This window comes from Crinia signifera, chromosome 1 (assembly GCF_055691185.1).
Source record: "Crinia signifera chromosome 1, ASM5569118v1, whole genome shotgun sequence".
Classification (NCBI taxonomy): domain Eukaryota; kingdom Metazoa; phylum Chordata; class Amphibia; order Anura; family Myobatrachidae; genus Crinia; species Crinia signifera.
In genome coordinates this window covers 369,531,447-369,556,444 of record NC_139217.1, presented here as the reverse complement: position 1 = coordinate 369,556,444, position 24,998 = coordinate 369,531,447, and the positions used below count along the sequence as shown (strand labels likewise).

The window sequence follows — 24,998 nt, the reverse complement described above, 5'->3', positions numbered from 1 at the left end:
ACCTAGAACGGCGCCCATCGCGGTGATCGCGACATCGCGGGCAGCACATAAACGGCCGCGACGCGATGCCCGCGATCACCGCGATTTTCCCATAGGGAACAATGTTAAAAAGCCTAATTGACCGCGATTTTGCATTCAATGCCTCAATGCCCGCGATTTTCCCATAGGAATCAATGTTAAATGGGCTACAGAGCCCAAATAGCCCCAATTAACCCTTAAATGTCCCCCCAATTTTTGTACGCCACCCCAAGATCCACGCCAACCCGAAGCGTGGCGAGCGCAGCGAGCCCGCGAGGGGCGGCGGTACGCGTCCTCCGACCTTTTCATGCCCTACTATCCACGTCGGCGTGGAGTTGAGAATAGAATAGTGTGGCGAGCGCAGCGAGCCACCGAGCCCGAAGCGTGGCGAGCGCAGCGAGCCCCGCGAGGGGACGCGGATACCTTCACAGTTATACGCGTCCCCTCGCGGACTTCACAGGTGTCCGTGGCGACGCGGACACCTGTGAAGCCCGCGAAGGGACGCGTTTACCTGTGAAGGTATCCGCGTCCCCTCGCGGGGCTCGCTGCGCTCGCCACGCTTCGGGCTCGGTGGCTCGCTGCGCTCGCCACACTATTCTATTCTCAACTCCACGCCGACGTGGATAGTAGGGCATGAAAAGGTCGGAGGACGCGTACCGCCGCCCCTCGCGGGCTCGCTGCGCTCGCCACGCTTCGGGTTGGCGTGGATCGTGGGGTGGCGTACAAAAATTGGGGGGACATTTAAGGGTTAATTGGGGCTATTTGGGCTCTGTAGCCCATTTTACATTGATTCCTATGGTAAAATCGCGGGCATTGAGGCATTTTTAAGTAAAATCGCGGTCAATCAGGCTTTTTAACATTGTTCCCTATGGGAAAATCGCGGTCATCGCGGGTACCCGATTTTGATGTACCCGCGATTTACCCGCGATGACCGCGATTTTTTACCCCCGACGCCCGCGATTCTGATCGCGGGCGCCGTTCTAGGTAAAGAGTACCAAAAAGTGTTATGGACAGGTGTTTGGATCATACAGAAGAACATTTGTGAGAAGCTGCTGGAAATGTGGCTGACGCCATCTGTCAAGCATGGTGGAGGTAATGTGATGTCTGGGGCTGCTTTGGTGCTGGTAAAGTGGGAGATTTGTACAAGGCAAAAGTGATTTTGAATAAGGAAAGCTATCACTCCATTTTGCAATGCCATGCCATAACCTGTGGACATCGCTTGATTGGAGCCAATTTCCTCCTCCAACAGGACAACAACCCAAAGCACACTTCCAAATTATGCAAGAACTATTTAGGGAAGAAGCATGCAACTGGCATTCTGTCAATAATGGAGTGGCTAGTGCAGTCACCAGATCTCAACACCATTGAGCTGTTGTGGGAGCCGCTTGACCGAATATAGTAAACAAGAAGTACCCATCAAGTCAATCCAACTTGTTGGAGGTGCTTCAGGAAGCGTGGGGTGAACTTTCTTCTTTTTACCTCAACAAATTAACTGCTACAATGCCAAATGTCTGTAATGCTGTAATTGCTGCAAAAGGAGCAGTCTTTGAAGGACAACATTATTATTTCAAATAAAAATCATTATTTCTAACCTTGCCAATGTCTTGACTATATGTTCTATTGATATTGCAACTCATTTGATAAATAAAAGTTAGTTTTAATTTAAAGCACAAAATTGTCTGGGTGACCCCAAGATTTTGAACGGTAGTGTACATAGCTGCAACCTCTAACCCTACTTTGTATGCAGCTTTCATTGTATTCACAATCTGTCTTCAGACCCCTTTCAGGTCTGCTCTGCCACCTGCCATGTGTGCACCCTAGTGCATTGTCTTAACTTGAGACTGACCTTTTTCTTGCACTTCTCTTTTGTACTTTGTTGAAAAATTGAAAGTGTCATTTATAAATGAATTCTTTGTGCTTAAAACCATGCCTATCACACTACTTGGAGTATCATCACAAATTAATTAAATGTAATATTGGCGCTAGACAAGCTTATGCCTTCTTCTTATTGGATGCTCTATGTTGGCTGCTACCAATCGAAACCTTTATCACAAAAATGTGTGTCAATTACAGTAATAACAAGACAGTAGACTGGTCGTATTATAATAGAGGAAAACTTTCATACAGCATTTTTTTTTTTTTTTTCTTTGAAAGATTTGTGACTGAATCTCAATATAAAGTATACGTGGCTTTGTCTGATATATATTTTACCCTTCTAATGAGGCGAGTGGATAAAGGTTATAGGCTTAGAAGAAACTGAGCTATTTATGCCCCTTTCAGACCGCACATATTACCCGGTATTTTGCCAGGTTTTTACTGTTTCAAAACGGTAATATGTGCATTCTGAAAGGTCCAGAGTAAATTTACCGTTTCCAAAAATGCGGTATTTGGAAACAGGAAAAAAAAGCAGGGTCCTACCCGTTTCAGACCCATTTTTTTTTTTGCGGTCTGAAATGGTATTTAGGACCCAGCCAGCAGTGAGCTGGTCTCGTTCTGTGCATATCTAATGAGCGGGACCCAGCGCAGTGAATATTTAATAAGGGGGTCCCCGCCCCAAGCATATGGAATGAGCGGGACCCGCTCATTCCATATGCAGGGGGCAGAGACCCGCTCATTAAATATTCACTGCACGGAGCAGGTCCCGCTCATTCCATATGCAGAGGGTGGGGACCCACTAATTAAATATTCACTGCACAGAGCGGGTCCGTTTATTCCCATGTGATGTGAAAGGGTAGTAATTGCGGTCTGAAAGGGGCATAACCTGCTTTGACCCGGGTCTAAGTAGGTTTTGCAGTGTGAAAGCAGCATGAGAGTTACATTATCAAAACATTTTACTACTTTTCACTTTATAACTTTACTTGAATCTTTATAACTTTACTTGAACCCTACAGTTTTTCTTATGATCTCTAGGTTCTAACATGTTCTCTCATTTAAACCTTTATCCGCTTGCCTCCAATTACTTTTGTTAAATGTCTATGCAAGTCCCTGTTCAAAGTTAACACGTTTTGTAGAATTACATAAGATACTTGTTTCACTTGTTTAGAGATGTAGTAAGCTATATAAGGATGTACATGACCAGCAACAACACTCAGATTGGCTGTGACATTTGGATGATCAGTTGGTATTAAGAGATCTACTGTCCCCCCACACCAATACATTACCACCACTGCTAGCATGAATTGTTGACACAATGGATCCTTGTATCCATGGATTATGCAAAATTCTGATCCTTACATCTGCATATTGCAGCAGGAATCAAGATTCAGGATACATTTTTCCAATTTTCCATTGGTGCAATTTTGTTTAGCCCTTATTTATCTGGTAGAAATGTACTGTTGTACATTGGTTATTTAGGTTACTAACTCCTATCTGTCAACTTAAACCTTGATTTTCTGCGGTCAGCTGTTGTTGACCAGGTATTAGCCCACAGAACTGACACTCTTTTGGATGTTTTTGTTTTGCAAAGCATTCTCTGTAAAGGCCGAGGTCCATGAAAGTCCTGGAGATCTGCAGTTTTAAACTACTCTGTCTAACTCTAAAGGCCCATACACACTGGGTGACTTTAAGCTGAAAGCAGCTCAGTTTACTCGTTTGAGTTGCTTTCAGCATCGTTGATGGCCCGGCCACTCATCTGCTGGTATTACCAAGTGAGAGACAGAGTGATAACTTTTCATAGGGTCCTGCTATGGAAAGTCATCTGCCCCCGGTAAAATCGCTAAAACAGGTGAAAACCGCTCAGTGTGTATGCACTGAGCATTTTTCAGGCCAGCAATTTTCCAATTATCGGTCCGAATACACACTGGGCAAAATCGCCCAGTGTTTACGGACCTTATGGGTGGAATTCAGTTATTTCTCCCACGAGATGGCACTCGGCTGAGCATTTAAATAGTTGCTCCAAGTGGACACACTGAGCCTTGGGGAGACTCATTTCAGCTTGCAGCCTTCCATGCTGATGAGAAAAAATGTCCTAAAGGTGACCCCTTTGGGCCGATGAATATAAATAGCAGAAGCTTGAATCTATGGTCATAAAGTTATGGTGTATATTGCCTCTCTCATAATCTATTTGGCTGGTTGATACAGGAGATACCCGTAATGTAATAAGAACCTCGTTATCCTTATCGTCTTGTCTTTATATTTCCTAGTGTGTTCCTGGATGACTTTCTAGCAACTGGAAAAGTCGGGGACCAGTCACCACAGCTGGAGTTTGAACAGCTGCCCTTCAATCACCCCCTATATATCATGTACTCTTCTGGGACCACAGGAGCTCCCAAGTGCATGGTGCATTCAGCTGGAGTAAGTATTGACTGATATCTGTCGTGTTATAATAGAGGTTCTCTGCTACTAAAATCATTCAGCTGCCCAACTGAAATCTGCCATAACGAGAAATGGCTAGCCTGCCTGCAATCGGTTCAGAAAAGTTAGGCTACAAATGTGAAAACATTAAAGTCCATTTAACACAAAATACAGAACCGTATGGACATTAGTCACTTCGTCACTTGTTTTTAAACAGTACATTTTTATACCATTATTTTATGTGATATTATTTATTAATTATGTGCATTAAATATTCAAGTTAATGTTTGAATATACTAGCACATATTATTTATCATTTTTATTTATTTGCTTATTTACTTCACATTTCATATTGTGAGTAGTGTCAGCACAGTCTTTTCCTATTTTTATCCATAATCTAACTAAAGCTGCTAGTTCCTAACGATCTGATCAGAACAAACATTTCCTTTTCTCTATTTGTAAACCTTGTAATAGCAGCTCTCTGCAAATAATAAATATTTTTATTTATATAGCTTTCTCCAATAGATCTTATGAGTCTAATGGATTATGAGTCTAATGGATTGTGTAAACATTTAATCTGTTACATCATATCTGTTTATTGGCTGTTTCTCAATGGATATGGTTATGTCAGCAAAAAAATTGAATTCAAAATTTGAGGGGATTTTGTGGCATGGGAAAAAAAACACTGGTAAGCTATGGCTTGCGGTGGCTTATTGGGGGATAGCCCCTGGTGAATGCATTAGCCATGAGAACATCATGAACATTGTGTACTAGAGCTCTTACACACTTGCATCAAAGTTTCCCCAGAACATTGCATACGGTGAGGGGGTTGGAAGGCGAGGATGGCTTTTCCTTGGCAAAAAAAGTCATCCACCCCATACAAAACCCGTTCACCAGGACCATTGAATTTAGCCCTATGAATTATTTTACATAATTATATCTGCATCCAAGGAAAAGTATTGTTGTTGCACGGCAGATCTTAGAATGCAGTAGCATACTGTTATCACAAACCATTTACTCCTCTGACTATAACGTCAGCAGAGTTGAGAAAAGTGTCAACGGCGAACAAGTCTGGCTGCTGACTGCTATGTGAAGTCTCACCTACAGAGCTGCTGTGTCCTCAGCACCTCCACGAGAAATACGCAGTGCGTGAGCCTGCACGCGACACATTAACAATTTCACTGCCTGAAGATTCTTTAGAATCATGATGGCGTTAATAGAAAAATCACTAGCATCTCCTGCAAGATATATCCTGTGTCCTTTTTATCTTTTAGAACATTTGAAAAAACGCTATGTTTTTAGTAACATGCATTTAGTTTTGGTTGGTTAAGTTTTCACGTTGTATAGGTTCTTCAGACGTACAGTTTTATTTTAAGCAGTTCATTATTTTTGTATTATTTACCATCACCTTCTCTAAAGGCCCCCATACACTATGAGATTTATCTGACCTGTAAAATTGCATCTGATTTCCCTTGAACTTCCCCGGCAGCTTCCCTGGGGGCCTAAATACAATTTGACACTTGACGTGCCATTTTTTACATCCTATTTGCGTCAGATAAATCACATGTGATTAATCACGTGATTTATCTGACACAAATTGGATGTGCCATGAGATTTACCTGATGGGATGGCCCTAGGGAGTGGCCTGAACAGTGCTATACCTTGCAGGTATTACTGTTCTGAGAAAAGGAGAATGGCGCTATATGTATATATAGCTGGGGGGGTCGTCATTCGTACAAAAAGACACCAGGCATGGTGCCGCAGCACGACACAAACAAGTCACTCAGGTATTTATATAAGAGAGGTTTGATTCTCTCTGCACCTTGAAAAAGGGTCCACTTGACTCCGAAACGTTGGCTTATACTCCATGCCTGGTGTCTTTTTGTACAGTGCCGCCACTACCCCCTCAAACTATACATAGTGACAGCGCTGCTGTCATCTGGAGGGAACTGTTTTTTTTTTGTTACTAACATTTTGCTCCCTTTATTGGAGTGAAGCACCATGGATGGAGATAGATATATATATATAGATAGATATAGCAGTGGATTAGCGACGGGACATGTACCAATTAATGCACAGACACAGTGGTCAGGGGGCAACGTATCGGTTTTAATAACCATTTTCTAGCTTCCAGAAGTCCATGCAGCGATGGGAATCACAAAGGGACGGGTAGCTCTAATTGGGAGAGCTACCCTTTACGTTGCTCATTACATATGCAATGAGCATAGCGACGATCCCATCCCTGTTATCCTCATTGGCCTTGTGCCTCACTCTGGGCCTATTTCAGCTTGAGTTGTAGTTTTGCAAGTAATCGCAAAATGACAACTTCCAGCAGTAGCAGGCAGAGGGCTGCCCAGCACAGGGCAAGACCGTCCTGCACGCGGGGTCTCTTCTCAAGATGCGATCGCGATGCAATCAACGACCCTTAGGCTGCAATCACATTTTTATGAATGTGACCTCAGTTTAAGCCGGGATGGGGAACCTTCAGTCCTCCAGCTGTTGCTAAACTACACATCCCAGCATGCCCTGCTACAGTTTAGCCATTGAACTATGCTAAAACTGTTGCAGGGCGTGCTGGGATGTGTAGTTCAACAACAGCTGGAGTGCTAAAGGTTCCCCACCCCTGGTTTAAGGGGATGCGCATATGCGCTGCTACATGCGCACATTTGCAGATTACAGAAAATATGTATAGATTCCTAATACTGTACATAGAGCTTTAAAAATTAAATTTCCAGGTTTCATTCCCCGTAATGCATACAAATGTTGGACACATGTGAAATATGTGTCCTTGCTGTGACACACGAGCTTCTTGCATACGTCCGGGCTCTGCTGCCAGTTTTGACATTCAGCAGGTGGGGGTCCGTGCTCTGCTGCCCGCACTCACATTCAGCAGGGAAGAGGGGGGTCCGGGCTCTGCTGGCCGCGCTCACATTCAGCAGCACGGAACAGTTTTATCACTGCCGCCCTCTGCCCTCTGTAATCCTCTCCCTCCCGTCGCGCCTGTGACGTGCTCCGGCTGCTGCTGCTACACTGACCGGGGGTTGGAGGATGTCCGCGCACTTGAAGAAGGTACCCGGAGTTCTTCATATAGATATATCGGATCTGAAACATCGTGGGTGCTAAAAAGCACCCACGATGTGCCTGTGATGGGTCAGATCCCGATATATCTTATGTTCTGCAGGTCCGACCACCTGATCCAATCTGATGAGCACGGGAACGCGCATCAGATTGGATCAGATGTCACAAACATGCGATTTTGGACCGATTTCACCCGATTTATCGGCCCAAAGTGCCAAAATCGGGTAAAATCGGCCCAAAATCGCATAATGTATGGGGGCCTTTAGGGTGTGAATTGTTATTCTTCTATATATATATATATATATATATATATATACTATAATTTCCAATGGTGATGGTGGGTTGTTATTTTAATGGACCCAATCTGCCAGCTGAAATCATTTACTGTTAATCAAACATTAAATAATGTAATAAACAGTGTGTGGCATATGCTTTATAACTTACTGCGAAAAATAAACATTTGAAATAAATATTGACAATCTAGTTAAAAGGTTGTCAAAATGACAGCTTCTGCAATGTACTTTTACTTTGAGCTGTGACAGTTTTAGCCCACAAACTCCACCCCACAACCAGTCCCTATCTGCTCCTATCTTCAATCTCTATCTTCACAGCTCCCTCTCTCCATATCTAGCAAGCTTGAAACAGATCATTGTCCCTGCAAACATTGCTTTCACTTTCTGTTATGACATCTTTTCACACAGGAAAGCAGTAATTTTGTCCATCGAATGGCCTCTAGTGACGATACTGTTCAGTGAATGTCTGTAGCATATGAAAATTTGTAATTAAATTAAACTAGTGATTGTTGCAGGTTTCAAAACTACATCTTAGGCGGTTTTGCCCCCCAACCCACCATATTACTGTATTTGGTGGTTTGGAGGCTGGAAACTGAAATAACTGGTGATTTTAGGTGGTTTTGTTATTCCAATATTGTGTGCTATTTAGCTGTAACCTCATTGGGTTTAGGACAGGCATGTCCAAACTATGGCCCTCCAGCTGTTGTGAAACTACAAGTCCCATCATGCCTTGCCACAGTTTTGCTCTTATGGAATGCTAAAACAATGGCAAGGCATGCCGGGATGTGTAGTTGGACGGCCACAGTTTGGACATGCCTGGTTTAGGAGATACCACCATTATTTATTTTACAATTAAGAATAAACTCTCCCTCATTCACCAACTGTCTGTGCTATTTAGCATCGGCCCAGTCCTCTGATGGGAATCCGGCACATAGGGAGGTCTTGCCCAGAGTTGTTGGGCCTTTTTTCACCAGCAAAAATTATAGTTAACAGGGAACAATTAACGTTAAAAATAGTGATTCATAGTTTTCTATAAATAATGGGTGCCTTTTAGTGTTCTAATTTAATATGACCCGATATTTATTTGAATAGTAATTGTGCCTACATATTTCTTTCAATTCTTTCCTCCTCTTTTATTTATAATTATTTGGCTACTTCTTATTTTCTTTATCTTACATTATCCATAGGTTCAAAAGACACCTCTGGCCCCCTCACAATTAGTACCCAATGCAAAATAAGTTACTGCTGCCTGGTATGTTGATGCCTCGTAGAGATTTGATACAGTGCTTCCTACAATATCTGTTTTTATTTCTTTAGTGTTCATTTAAACTAAGGAGACTTTGATAACAAACGATGTTCTCCCACATGTATAATGTATACTTTGTCTGATTACAATTTTTTTTTTACTTTATTTCCTTAGGGAACCCTGATAAAGCATTTATGTGAGCACATTTTACATGGCAATACTACAAACAATGATATCATCATGTATTACACCACGGTAAGACACTGTCACAGTATTTTTTAGCAAATTTTAAATATGAGACATCTCATAACCAACCTAGTCTTATTTTAGGTGCATTTGACAAATTTTGAATGCTCACTATAATATTTTTAAAAGGACACACAACAGGCAGGATATAAAGTGGGCTAAGGTGCCCATACACGGTGCGATGATCGCACCCGTTATGGGATGGATCGCAACGAATGCGGTTTGCATGCAATATGCGTGCGATGCGATCCGCGGGCAGTACAAAAAGTATGTGCAGCACATACTTTTTGTACTGTGCGATGCCCGCGGGAGCACGCACCGCATTGCACGGTGCTATCACACCGTGTATGGGCACCTTTACTTTACATTTACTATCTCTGTATGTCCCATGTCTTTCAAGACTTCAGGTGTGTGGGTGAGGGGTGGCTAAAGGTGTCTAACAATCATGATTGTGTCCAGGGGCGTAACTAACTATTTTGCGCCCCCCCGCCGCACGTTTTTTTGGCGCCCCCCCACCCCCGCACACACCTAACCTGCCCCCCCCCCCTCCTTCTTACCCGTACCTGCACCCGCGGTCTGCGTCTCGCCCGGCTCTCTGCCGGGACCTGCCTGACCGTCACGGTCCCGGACGGCTCCTGCTGCTACAATGAAAACTGACTCTTAGAAAATGGCTGCCCCCCATACTGCAGACAGAAAACTGTCTGCAGTATGGGGGCAGCCATTTTCTAATTGTCAGTTTTCATTGCAGCAGGAGCCGGCCGGGACCGTGACGGTCAGGCAGGTCCCGTCAGAGAGCCGGGCGAGACGCAGACCGCGGGTAACTATAGCCCCGCAGCCCCCCGGCGGCGCCCCCAATTTCTCTGCGGGGGCTGCGGAGCTATAGTTACGCCACTGATTGTGTCCAACTTTCCTTTCAACTCCCCGACAGTCCTTGGTGGTTTTTGGACACACAATGTACTCACAAGCCGTCATACATTCCGTCATACAATCCAGCTGCTGCAAAATTACTGAAAACTGGCAGCGGTTGTGTGAGCCATCAAACGACTGATTGCATGTGTTTAAAAGCACATGCAATCGGCTCCCAATCCCAACTGATAAATTGATGCAGCACGTCTGATCAGAGGACCAATCCCCCAAACAGCGGGATCGTGCATTGCACGATTGTGTGCACACGATGTGCACACAATCTGCATACAATCCATCATACAACCAGTCGAGATTGTACGAGTGGGTACAGTATTGTTCTGGTGTATGGGGGCCTTAAGTCTTCTGTAGCCAATCAGCAGCAAAGAGTAGGAATGCAGTTCTCCTGCAGGAATATGTACAATGTCCTTCAACATGATAAATATGCATACATGCAACCTGTTTTTATTTAGAAACGCCTCCTGTGGTTTCCCATGCATTTCCCATGCATTTTTAACAACTTGTCTTTGAACGGACAATTTTTTCCTACTTTTGAGTCTATATACTAAGCCTTGGAGAGAAATTAAGTAAACCAGCACCTGTCAGTTTTCGAACGCAGTCTGTAACATGGCACATAGGAGCTGATTGGCTGATACTTTATCTCCAATCATTTCATTTCCCTCCAAGGCTTCGTACATACACCCCTAACTCTTTTGAGATGAGGCCATGCCACCCAAGGTTTGGGCATGTGCTGCTCACTAACTACTGACAGGCTGCAGCCTTTGGCAGAAGGCGCTAACATCTTAAATAATAAACAAAATGCAAAAAAAAGGTTTAAAATGATGTTCCCAGCAACCAGTTCAAATGAGAAATTTAGTAATGAATGTTTGTGCTTTTCAAAAATATGATGTTTTTGCATATGTAAGTAGCTAACTTTACTTAATGTTAAACACTGGTTGAACACTTTGTTTTGTTCCTCATTAGGAAGGTGTTGGTAAGCTGTTTCTTATTTTATTGTACAGGCTGGATGGATGATGTGGAACTGGCTGGTTACAGTAATAGCCACTGGAGCCTCTGTGGTGCTGTATGATGGCTCTCCTCTTGTGCCTACTCCAAATGTGCTATGGAATCTTGTGGACAGACTCGGGTAAATCACATTGCAGACCAATCATACAAGATACAGCAATCATCCATAACATTAAACCACCCGCCTAATATTGTGTAGGTCCTTTGTGCAGCCAGAACAGCTCTGACCCATCAAGGCATGGACTCCACAAGACCTCTGTAGGTGTCCTGTGGTATCTGGCACCAAGACGCAGCAGATCCTTTAGGTTCTATAAGTTGCAAACTGGGCCTCCATGTCTTGAGCTTGTCCCACAGATGCTTTATCGGATTTAGATCTCGGGAATTTGGAGGCCAAGTCATCACCTTGAACTCCCATTAAGAGGAGTATTTGGTTTGTAACCATGTTTAGGAAGGTGGTGCATGTCAAAGTAACATCCACATAAATGTCAGGGCCCAAGGTTTCCCAGTAGAACATTGTCCAAAGCATCACACTGCCTATGCAAGCTTGCCTTCTTCCCATAGTGCCACTTGATGATCTCTCTTCCTCAGGTTAAGGACACACACACACACTCTGCCATCTATATGATGAAAAAGAAAATGTTAATTGTATTTGACTAGGCCACCTGCTGCCAATGCTCCATGGTCCACTTCTGTTGCTCACGTGCCCTTTGTTGGCACTTTTGAGGTGGACAGGGGTCAGCATAGGCACTCTGAACAATCTGCGCCTACACAGCCTCATACATAGCAATATAAGGATAGCCTTTACTTCTCACACTTATTTAATGAACCTTGAGTGCCAATTAACCTGTCGCTGGTTATTCCACCTTGGACCACTTTTGCACTGTATAATTATTGCACTGCATACGGGAGTCAGCCCACAAGACCTGCCATTTTGAAGATACTTTGCCTGCGATTATCGATGAACTGTGCATGAGTATGGGCCACAATGCGCTGACCATTCACAAAGTGATTGACAGGAAAAAGGCATCTGGGGGTGGTATACTGCTGTTTAATGGTGAGTGTTAAGACGTGGCTGAAAAAATGCTAGGCCGGCCTATGATAATGCTGTGAATGTCTAGGAAAATTCAGGCGTGCCAAGCTGGATTAGGGGAGGGTTTGTGATGTCAGCCCCTGCCCAGATATGACTGTTTTCATTGCAGGCACAGAGTAATTCTCCTCACCACCACCACCTACAAGGCTCTCTCCTCCTCCACAGCTCCCTACCTCTCTTCACTGATCTCTATCCACACTCCCTCCCGTCCTCTTCGCTCCATCACTGACCGCCGACTGACCTCTCACCTAATCACCTCCTCCCACTCCCGTGTCCAAGACTTCTCTCGCGCTGCCCCCCTGCACTGGAACAACCTCCCGCCACCCATCAGGCTATCTGATTCCCTTACCTCCTTCAAGCGCTCCCTCAAAACCCACTTTTTTCGACTAGCCTATCCCTCCTCCTAACCTCTTTTGATCCTCCTATCCTGCCTCCATTCCCCTCCGTTCCTACTTATCCTATTGTATTTCGTTCGTCCACCCACCTATTTTTAGTATGTTAACTCTTATGAGTAGGGTCCTCCTTCCTCACGTACTCACCCTACCTCTTTACCTCACCTGTGCTCCTGTCCTGTTCTTCCCTTCCTCTACTTCATCTTCAGTCTCCTCGACAATTTCCACACCTACTTCTGAACTGATGCTGATTTTAGTTCTACCAGCTATACCTCTATTTATACTGTATTTTTCAACACACCCTGTACGTAACCTTGTAATTTGTTTTTTTTTTGTTTGCTATGTACGGCGCTGCGGACACTTTGCGGCGCCTTATAAATAAACGTACTACTACTACGCGGCGCCTGCAATGACTTGTACCCTATGTAAAAATTATTCAATGGTGTGCGGCTAACAATTTAATTTGGACTCATTCACACGGGTGCAAAGTGCTCTGTAGCCCTATACATCAATTTGCACACTGTACACACCAATTCACATGGGATTTCAGTTAAGCCGGACAGCATCTACTTGAACACTGGTTGCTGCACATTCACAGCGGTACAATCAGGTCTAAATAAGGCAAAGGTACATCTTCTGTTACTTAGCCACATAGTAAAATTGATATTTATCGATGTCTGGGTTTATGTTTTCTTTCACTATATATACTGACCTGTTTGTGTTGTGAACCATACTAGACACTGTGTAGGAGATTGTTATATGTATAGTATATGAGGGGTTTGTACTTAATTCTGTCTGACTGATATCTATGTTCCAATCCATTGCGACAATACTATCTCCTTTCCAAGCACACACTGAATGAGAGAAATTCTTGAGAAATTGTCTTGTGCTTAAACAGATGTGCAGGGGGAAGGGGGAGCATCCTGTTCATTGTCTTAGTAACACCTTTTGCTGGTCATGCTGTTTCAATAGCCTTAGCCACACCCCCTCTGCCACTGTAAAATTGAATATCTGGATCCTTCTCCCTTTTGTCAGTTTTGTGCTAAAATGGCGGAAATGAATGCGCTAAGATGTGCCTAGGACGGTGTATTTCGACTTTGACACTACACAGTATGTGTTACAACGTAGAATGCTGGGTACACACTGGTCGATATATATTGGCTGTTCAATTGGATTGCTGATCTATAGCTGATCTGTCCGCCATTGTGTACCATTGTGTTCTATGAATGAAATCGATGAGAGAGTGCTCCTCCTAGCCACCACAATCATACTCTGAATATAAGACCTTTGGGGGCAGTGGAGTATCCCTGCAGTCTCCGTGGTAAAGTGATGTCTGACTCCACTAGGTAGAGAATTTCAGAAATATTGCAAACTATGCTGCAGGCCAGTGGAAAACTATTTTCAAGTTGGCTGATAACATCCAGCTATGCCAGCAACTTCATGGCATTAAAGAAAAACAACTTCTTGTAGTGCAAGGTTTACTTAAATTGCTTTTGATAAACCCGAGGCCTTGCTGGCAATATGGAAATCATTTTTATCTACCAATCTTACAAAGAGCATTGAACAAGTTTATAGGGCTCTGAGAGGTTATCCTCAGGTAATCCACAGGGCTACGTGCTAGGAGAGGCTAGATGGCTTATGCCTGTACTGTGTAATGATCTTCAGATTACTATCTTTCAGGATCTCTCTTTGGGGCAGATGTATTAATCCTTAGACAAACTTCCAGCCAATCAGCTCCTTACATCTGCTCCTTGTTTGTTTTACAAAAGAGGTGAACATTGTGGTCTTATACAGGGTGTCTACGAAGTACTATTTTGGTTAGCAAATGTATTATTTTCAGAGATGGAACTACCATTGGTGCAGCAGGTGTAGTGCAGCACGGCCCCTGAGAACCCACTGCTCTCCCTGTCAGGCCCTGCCTCTCCCTGTCAAGCTCTGCCTCTCCCTGTCACCCACTGATGTGTGGCATATTGTTAACTTGGGTTGGGGTGAAGGAGGGGGGTCCAAATAATATTTTTGCACCTGGGCTCACCACCTGCAGGCTCTGCCACTGATTCTAGTGTTAATCCTCAGATGAGCTTTCACTTTTGACAAGCTTTTGGTTCTCCCTCTGAAAGAAATTGAGATCAATGTGTACATATACAGTATGAACACTTTAATAAATACATCTACTATTTTTTGCATTGTGATTGGCGTTAAACTATCTATGAGAAGCGATTGCAGCTATTTTGTGATGTTTAGAACTTCGATTGATGATCATTTCTTTCAGAATTCCCACTTCAAGACTTTATAGAGTCAGATTTTCCTATTTCCGTTTTTCTTTTGAAGTGTATTCTAGTGATAATAGCAGAGGCGTTTGGACTGATATCTATGTTCCCTATGAAACTACAATCTAGATTTTCTTAGGTTCTAATATTTGGTGAGCTGGAGATTATCATTTGATGCTAAATTGTATATGTTAGATTCCTCTGTTGGTGTTTAGTTTGTTCAGCAGCAACAACTTGAATGAGGTCACGCAGGCCAGCCAACACAGTTCCTTCCAAGAGGCCAGGAAATCTTTCTCCAAAGACTTAAGACACTAGTCTTGGCACTCCCACAAAGCAAAGGCAGCAATTCTATTTTGTGAAATGGCTGCTGTCATCGCCACCAAAACGCTGCTTTCGTGTGCTGCCACAGTTGCTTTGAGACCAAAATCGGGCCTGGCGGACTGAAAATGCAGTTTCCGAAGGTTTGGTTCCTTACCTCTTATGCACCATGCACTGGAATGCAATATTTACTAGGGCTTGGATGTGGTGGGCAACCTCATGTTAAGATAGTGTTGCCCTCTAGAAGCCTATGGGCTTTTAATCATACTTTGCCACTTAGAGGGATCCAATCGGATCCCACTCAGCACCCCCTGGGGCACACGCGTCATCCTAAGCATGTGCAGATGGGATTACGCGTCATAAACTTAGAAGTCCTCTATCATTGCAAAGGACAGCTCTTTTATTCATGCATACATCATTAGTAAACTCCAGTATGCATGCTGTGACTGGTTGGGATGCATTGCATTAAACATGGATTAATTGATGGATCCCACCCCGAAGTAGCAACTCCAAACTGTAATACATTACTGAATGTCTTTTAATAATCATTTACTGTAAACCCTAGTGCCACAAACACAACTGTTGAACTATGTAATCATTTGTTGTCTTTAACACGCCAGAATTGTTTTGCAGGATAACCATTTTGGGAACAGGGGCCAAATGGTTGACTGTACTAGAGGAGAAAAATCTCAAACCACGTAAGTGTTTTATTTACATTTATTGTGTTCTATATCACTCGTTAGACAATAATTGTGTTTACACTTATTGAACTACTACGTAATGGAAGAAATGTAAGTTAATAAATAAAGCCAGTGTTTTGATGTTTTGCATACATTTTTTTTTTATTAAATGACTCAGTCTGATTGGACACCTTGGAAAGGAGAAGATTCTACAGGACAGTGGGGGTTGGTTTATGGAAGCTGTCCTACTTGCAATGCTAGATAAGGAAGTTTTGCATGTCCCAGCTTTATGTTTTGGGTCCAATGTTTTCCCACAGTTATATTCAAATTTCTGTTTGGGAAGGCAGCTGCTAGCAATATAATGTCTTTATATATTAAATGCACCATTAAGATGGAAGTTCTATTGAAGATGGGATGTTTCCCATAACAACCAATCAGATTCTGCATCTTATTTATCTAGCATCTTCTAGATAATATATAGAATCTGATTGGTTGTTATGTGCAACACCCCATCTTCAATAGAACGTTTATCTAAAAATGTACCCTGTTGAGTTAACTTTGCAGTAGGGCCCATGGGCCTTATTCTAGCTCACTCTTTCTGACAAAATCCTTCTTAGATGGACAAAACCATGTGCACTGCAGGTGGGGCAGATGTAACTTGTGCAGAGAGAATTAGATTTGGGTAGGGTTTCACTTCAAAGTGAGATCTATATTGCAGTGTAAAAATAAAACAGTCCGTATTTACCCTGCACAGAAACTAAATAACTCACCCAAATCTAATTCTCGCTGCACATTTTACATCTGCCCCACCTGCAGTGCACATGGTTTTGTCCATCTAAGAAGGATTTTGTCAGAAAAAGTGAACTAGAATAAGGCCCATAGTGCCAGAGAACCTTTGTGATTATCAGCACAAAGTAACTTGCAGTAGTTTCTGATCACCTTGGCTGTAGTACTCCTTCAGCCTCTTGGTCCATATATTGTGCACATAACAGGATGCAGCGAGTGACTTCTTGGGAGCATTCTTGTAGTGTCTTTAAGTTCAGTTCTGTACTGGAAAAATAACGATATACCATGGCCAAAAAAAATTGCAGTACTGCTGATTCATGATTTATTATTTTTATATTTTAAACCCCACTACTACAATAAGATAATGGCAGTCATCTAAACCACACTGAAATATGTGTGTGCGCTGTGCTATGAGTTTTTCCTATTGTGTGCATCTTTCTGCAATGTCATAAATTAGCATAACAAAGCAGCACTGATTTCTCAGGGTGGTGGATTGATTTTAGCAGTCATGGTGAATATTGATATTGTACAGAATACATGATTTATCCGATCATTTTGGGAAAGGGATTATTTATTGAGCTGGAAGTGTGAAAGGCACATTTTGGATGATTTCACAAACAGAACCTCGAAATTAAGGGAGATTATATACAAGGTGAGGACTTATGGCAGTGGTTTTACTTGTAAACAATTTAAAAGGGATTTGCTAACCTTATATTACTTCCTAACAGGTGAAACGAACAGTCTGAAAACGCTTCATACGATACTATCAACTGGGTCACCGCTAAAGCCGCAAAGCTATGACTACGTGTATGAGCATATAAAAAAGAATGTCCTGCTTGGATCTATCTCAGGTATGAGTATCCAGTCCATAAGGACAGCTTTGTAGATCAGTATACATGGGGCCTCATCCAGAGTGCGTTGTGGTTTGTGGTTAAGTCCTGGGGGGGTAGGGGGGCAGCAGAGGACAAGGTCGCCCTGCACACCAGTGCACGCCCTGCACACACAATGTACCCACAAAATTGACAAGCTATGACAATGAGTGTGCAAAATGTTATAACTTCCAAAATGTTCAGAATTTTATTAATTCTTTTAAAAACATGAGAGAGTTGGCTGGGTTTGGTGAAGAAGTGGGTCTTAAGCGCTTGATTGAAGTTTTATAGAGAGGTGGAGAGTCTGCTGGGGAAATGTTGAGAATTCTAGAGAAAGGGAGCAGCAAGTGCAAAATGTAGGTAGCAGTGGGAGAAGGTAATCAGTAGACATTAGAGGTGGCGTGCATTAGCAGGGCGAAGAGGATGGGTAGGAGTGTAAAGGGAGATCAGGTCAGAGATGTAACCGGAAGAGGAGTGGTTGAGAGCTTTTGTAGTGAGTGTAAGGAGCTTGAAATGGATTCTGAAAGGGAAAGGGAGCCAGTGCAGGGCTTGTAAGAGCTGGAAGGCAAACGCACCATGTTTGGAGGGGAAGAAGACCCAGTTAGTTCCTTGGAAGCAGATCTCCTTGAAACAATATAACACTTGCTCAGATAATTGCACACATTTGAACATGCTCCAAAAATTGTAATGGGATATGCTGGCACTTAATAAAAAAAAGACTAATAAACAAAAGGTAAATATAAAGATGGACACACAGAACAATCAGCATTGTCTCCTTATCTATCCCCATCAATTAGGAGGTTCCATAATAACAGTTTCACCTGTTTCATCTAATAGCTGCTGTGTTTCTTAGCTGTATTAATACGTAACTTGCCATATAGATTTGTACTTGCCATATAGATTATACTGTTTTTTTTTTTCTCCTCTAGGCGGCACAGATATTATATCTTGTTTCATGGGTCAAAACGTCACCATTCCAGTTTACAGAGGGGAAATCCAGGCCAGGAACCTTGCAATGGGGGTGGAAGCTTGGAATGAGGAAGGTAATTATTGTGGATTCTAAAACAATAGCTCTATAAGTGATTCTACACTATCTAAGGGGTTAAAGTACTCACCATTGAGTTCTAAAATGGACTTAACAAATTGATAGATGCATAATTCTTGCAAAAGGAGTTTACCTTTAACACTCTTCCTTTAGGGGTTACATTTGCAAAGGTGCATTTTTGAAAGCCGTCTGAATTAGTTATTGCCAATTTAAACTCATAGGCCTTAACCATGGAAATGCTCTCTGATAATGGTTGCATACTGTATTGCAATTATAGCTTCAATATGGTGAAGAGGTCACTGACCCTGATGTCTGCTCTCTTTTTGCATTGTGTATACATTCACGTGATATACTGGATTGGGTCAGCACACACTTAAATATTCTGGCATACGCCTGGGGTCGCACATCAGTGGTACCTCGTCGGGGCCACACATATATATCTAATTCGAAAAAATGGCACTCACCAGGGCTTTTGAATATTCACAGATAAATAGCTGGATTTTTATTCCATATCAGGAAACAGCAATTCAAGCAAGGGTCAGGTCGACATTTCGACCACGGAACGTGGCCTTACTCATGACCTCCTCGTGCAGGACAGGACTGTCTTGTCCTGCACGAGGAGGTCATGAATAAGGCCACGTTCCGTGGTCGAAACGTCGACCTGATCCTTGCTTGAATTGCTGTTTCCTGATATGGAATAAAAATCCAGCTATTTATCTGTGAATATTCAAAAGCCCTGGTGAGTGCTATTTTTTCGAATTGGATATATATATATATATATATATATATATATATATATATATATATCAATGGAAACTGGAGTGCTGGCCATTAGATATATATATATGTATGTATGTGTGTGTGTGTGTGTATGTATGTATGTATGTATGTATATATCTCCTCCCAACATGACCCATTCCAGGAGGGACACAATCGGCGGTATTCAATGAGAATACCTGCGAGGTGCAGCGAATCCTTTTTAGGATTCGCTGCACATCGCCACGTTCCGGAGCCTCGCTGGCTCCGGTATTCAACGAGTCAGGGGCTCGCTGCCCCTGACCGGCGAATATGAGCTCCTGCGGCGAACGCCGCAGGGAGCCTGAGGACGGTGGCAGGCAGAGAGATGGAAGTCTCTCTGCCTGCCTAAGAACGTTTGTGGGGGGGAGGTGGGCTCCCCGGGTGCCAGTCAGCACAGACTGCCCCCCCCCCCGGGGTGCCAGCAGGGGACCGAGTATATTCACTACACCCGATCATAACGATCGGGTGCAGTGAACATATGAATATCTAATGAGCGGCTCGGCTCCGGCGCCCCTTGCTGGCTGCTGTGTAAAAAAAAATAAAAATTTTTTTTTTTTAAATTAAATATATATTCATGTGCTTACAGCACATGAATAAAAATAGCATGCCCCTCCTCAGAATAAAATTCCTGATTTTTTTACACCAAATGTAAAAAACAAAACACTTTATTTTAAAAGTTCACATTCCACTTCACCATAAAAAGATAGCGATTGCTACTCGGTGAATCATGGCGAAAAAAACCTTCAAATGTATTCGCCATGTGGTCATTGAATAGGGTGATTCACCGTTTTAGTCAAAAATTCGCCAAACAGCACAAATTCGCCATAAAAACATGGCGAATCAGGCTCATTGAATACCGCCCAATGTCTTAATAAATTAAGAGTTTCCTCTTAATTTATGAATACTATCACCTGTGTTGAACAGGTTAATTGATAAGAGAGGTTTTTCAGCACAGGTGATGGCAATCATTACTTAAGAGGAAAGTCCAGTAATAGAGCATTGTGTCCCTCCTGGAGATACAGAGTTAGATGTATGAAGCAGTGATAACGGAGGAAAAGTGATAAAGTGCCTGGTACTGTATCACCGGTCAATTAGCTCCTAACTGTTAAGTTACAGGCTGGGTTTAAAAAGGAACAGTTAGGCTCTGATTGGCCGATGATAAAGTGCCAGTCACTTTATCACTTCTCACTTCTCACTGCTTCATACATCTACTCCTCAGTTTGTAAAGCCTTTTTTAGTTAATTAAAATTAAGTTACTGATCTTGGATGGATAACTGATTCATGATCAGTGAAACTGGAACCAATGCAAATGGATTATCCCATTAAGATATACAGTACCTGTATTTAACTCCCAGTTACTTATCACTGATTTTTACATATATTTTCTCATTTGATGCATCCTACAGAAAATAATGGTTTTGATTAATGTGGCTTGCTACCTAGGTTGTTATGTTAAACTGTTTGTATACTTCACATTAAAATAGATTAAAAACGTTTTTCTCTTTTCCATAATTTATTTGAAGTACTTTATGAGATTGCATGGGTTGCGCTACAACAAGCGGTTTCAGTTTTTTGTTTTGTGCTATTGTACAATTTCAAGGCCAATTAAACCCTTGTGGCATTGTTCACATTTTATTTTCATCTATTGGGTGATCAAAATAGATTCATTTTAAAACTCTTAGTACTGATCAGCACACACTTGAATGGCATACTCCTGTGTATCATAAAGGCACCCATGAATACACCTCTTTGAGAGTTTCTAGACAAGAGAGTCAGCATAAAGGTCAAAGGACATCTAAAACAAATACTATAAAAAATTGCTTTGAAAGTCTGAAGCAATGGGAAGTAAGAGGATGTCAAAAACTTTTAATACCGTACCTCCTGCAGCAATGCCAATTTCATCTTAAGGAAATAGAAAATAGGTCACAGCTGTGAGTTTGTCAAGAGCAGGCGTTCCTCCAAAACAGCATCTGTGCGAGAAGAGGTCTTGTCAGAGACCACCTATGACAACTCTTCCGCGGCACATTTTAGACTGCAATCGCCTGCCCTTTCCAGAATGGTACCCAAACGAAAACAATTGTTGAAAACTCACCTATAGTTTTCCAGAAAGCCTACAGTATAATCAGGATGGAATTGTTGTGATATGAGCCCTTATTTGCCCATTTTGAGAACCAATTTGTACTGCAATCAGATCTGAATAAGGGCCATGGTGCATAGCTATAAAGTATTCCATTCTATAATGTAGTATTTGGTACTATACAGAGAATTACTGTTTTATAATATTAGAAATAGAAAAATGTTAACCAGATGGGACAAATAATTGCACGTCTGTCATACAGGTTATTATTTTCCATTGTAAATTACATTACTTACATTATTTCTGAACGCAATCAATATTTGTGTCAAAATAAACAAAACAATGATTTTGTTTAACACTAAATTACAATTGAATGTAACTCATCAATTTAAACTATAATTTGAATAACAACTTCAAGGACACTGGGGATCCTTTGTCAGTTGATCATCTCTACAAATGAACATACAAAAGAGATGAACATACAAAAGAGATGCAAACAGAAAAGGGTACTGTGCCTACATTTTATTTATGTACACCGTGCATAACAGACTTGTAGTCAGAGGCAAGTGAAGTCGGACTTTTCAGCTAATGCTCTTTGGGAACAATGTTTTATTCTTGAATTTGGTGACGTGTACCTCACATCTCAAAAGCTTTGTGTCTCACTAAAGGTTAATATTCTGCCTCATTGAGTCTTTCTGACAGAACAACACACTGTGTAATAGTTGTGCGTTTGTTGTGTCAATTCATTCCCCTCCCCTGTAAAGGTGTTAATGCCAAGATTGCAATGAATATGCTTAATTAATTGGGTCACACTAAACAGTCTTCTTTAGAACCTTCAATCTGTGAATCAGATACGCATATGCTGTTCAAATTTACATAGCACACAGAAAATCTAAATAAATAAAACAAGCTTGTGTAGTTGTACAGTCGACAATCAGAACTTGTATTAAGGCAGGAAAATAAAGTTATCACTTCAGTAGCAGAACTCGATGTAGAATGTGTCTTTTTTATGGAAGTGGATAATCTCCGTTGTTCGTTTTTTGTTCCAATATTATCATCTAATTATGTAGATGTTCCTATTTTCCTTAATAGTTCTCTCCATTTTCCCCAGGAAAGGCAGTGTGGGGGGAAAGCGGAGAGCTGGTGTGTTTAATTCCGTTACCATCTCAGCCCACGCACTTCTGGAATGATGAAAATGGCAGCAAATACCAGAAAGCATATTTTTCCAAATTCCCAGGTACCACATTAAGAAAGATGCATCATTAATGAATATGCTCAAACTATCATCTGTAATTATAATCCAGATAGTGGCAGTGGGTGGTTGTATTTGACCAACAGTCAGTGGGAAAAATAGCATTTTAATGTCTTCCAATGTACTTAATGAGGTGTATTACAGATATTGGCCTGTGAGTTATTTATTCAGTATAGTAGAATAATTAGAATTGTTTACAGTCCTATCATGACAGGAATACAAAAGAAGGCCAGTAGCATAGAATGTCATCTCCTAGTAAATGTCATACAGTATTTTATTAAAAAATCATAAGGGTTTTTCTTATATTATTTTATTTTTTGAATTTACAATGCAAAGACAGGTTATACACATTAATAATAGATACTACTGGGTAGTGACTGAGGCAAACAGTGATGTGTGGATAGGGGGCATAAAATCAATTATTAACATATTAGATGGGATTAAAGATGACTGTGTAAGCAAGCAGCTACTGTAAGTGCTTGAGCTGAGTGGCTATGTTAGAGAGCAAGAGTATTAGGGGTACATTTTCTAAAGCTTCAAACCATGGAAAGAGATAATGTTGCCCATACTAACCAATCAAATTCTGGCTATCATTTCTCTATTGCATCCTAACGATAGGCAGAGGGACCTCTTGGTCCTTCTGCTCCCCTAGAACCAGCTCTGCAGTCAGTTACTGATCAAGCAGCGAGTTGGAACTCTCAGCTCTGCGGCTGCAGAGATAATCAAATGTAAAACAGCCCTCACCACCTCTGTGTACACCCGGCATTCTGCCTGGAAAATGTAAGGTTGCAATTGTCCGATCATCTGTAGACCAATATTTCTCATTCATCTATCCTGGTGAAGCAGCTGACCTTGGGATGTAGTAGGGTCCGAAGGAGCCAGGCACCTATGCTAAACTTTGAAGAGAGGCAGGCTCCTCCCCACTGCATCCCATGATTCCCCAGTTTGTGTTAGGTGCCCACAGGAGTGGGTGCTATGCTGAACAGGCTGCTGCCGCAGCCAGAAGATAAGATAGCTAGGTGTTTATTTTTTTATTAATTTTACACTTAGTTAGGACAGGCGGCAGTGTGGGGATTCTATGAGAATCCTCACACTGACAGCGCAGCAGGAGCTGACAGAAGCGCGTCCAGTCAGCGTCCTGTGTGCAGAGAGACACTGTCTGGTCTCTCTGTCCAGTGCTTGTAGCTTCTTTGCCATAGAAGCTTCCTGGGCTCTGGGGGACTCCAGGGTTTGGCTCCCCGCAGGGGGGATCATAGGTGAAGGATCCTCCAATATGGCATCCGCCATTTTAAAAGAGCTTGCAGGCTGGACTCCATAACGGAAGGCACAGCCTGTTACAGGAGCCCGGACACGTGCAATCCCAAGTGATCCCCGGCCGAGGGGGGAGGCACTAGGGAGAGGAGAAGACCAACTGAAGGAGCAGCTTCCAGGCGGTAGATGGCGCCAAAGAGCCACGGACTCCGCTGGAGCAGGGACAATGGTCTCTTCTTTTCACTCTGTGTTTGGCACCTTTGGAAATCACTGTGCTGCAGAGCTGAAGGTTTTTCCTGCAAGTGTGATCTTCCAGACATTCTGTAGCATCTCTGCCTACCTTTTGGATTCTGAGGAGGAGGGAGCGTGTGGCCCTGAGATGTACTGGGATCAGAAGGATGAGTTAGATATTTCTGTACCCTGTATTGAAGCTTTAATTTTGGCTGTGAAGCAGGCTTTAAATTTATCTGAAGGAGATAAAGCTCCTGTTCAGGGAATTTTCAAGAGACAGCGCAGAGACACAGTCACTTTTCCCTCGGATAGGGGTATGCACCACTTGTTAGGAGGGGCTTGGAAAATGCCAGATAAAAGATCCTGTTACCTAAAAGATACTTGAGCTTATATATTATGCCGGAGGGAACAAGTTCCCTTAGTAGATGCTCCGGTCGCTAGACTGCCAAAGGCTACGGTTTTGCTTGTGCAAGGCAGTGCTGCATTTAAAGACCCAGTGGATAAAAAAAATGGAGGGTTGCTTAAAAGCAGCATTTGAAGGTGTGGGTTTTGCTCTTAGGCCTGTCATTGCTTCTGCATCGGTGTCCAAAGCTATGGTAGTGTGGGCTAATACCCTCTGCTCTTTCCTACAGCCAGATACGGAAGCCTTGGCTTTGGCAGAGAAATTGAAGGCTGGCGTGGAATATACTTGCGAGGCTGGTGAAAAGGCGGTTAAAATGCTGTCCAAGATATCTGCAGTTTCTGTGCATGCTCGTAGAGTTTTGTGGCTCAAGGCCTAGAAGGCTGATATTGAATCCAAGAAATCCCTTAAGGCTTTGGCTTTCAAAGGGGAATTGCTT

General features: G+C 42.5%; 1 protein-coding gene across 1 annotated transcript in view; it reads left to right on the top strand.

The window, feature by feature from the left end:
* The window catches only part of AACS (acetoacetyl-CoA synthetase), a 77,088-nt gene that overhangs the window by 35,660 nt on the left and 16,430 nt on the right, over positions 1–24,998 (top strand). The window contains exons 8-14 of the mRNA XM_083150629.1: positions 4,161–4,311; positions 9,103–9,183; positions 11,100–11,224; positions 15,804–15,868; positions 17,365–17,487; positions 18,435–18,548; positions 22,537–22,662. Of these exons, the coding sequence (XP_083006755.1) occupies positions 4,161–4,311; positions 9,103–9,183; positions 11,100–11,224; positions 15,804–15,868; positions 17,365–17,487; positions 18,435–18,548; positions 22,537–22,662 (785 nt within the window). The remainder of the gene's footprint in view (positions 1–4,160; positions 4,312–9,102; positions 9,184–11,099; positions 11,225–15,803; positions 15,869–17,364; positions 17,488–18,434; positions 18,549–22,536; positions 22,663–24,998) is intronic.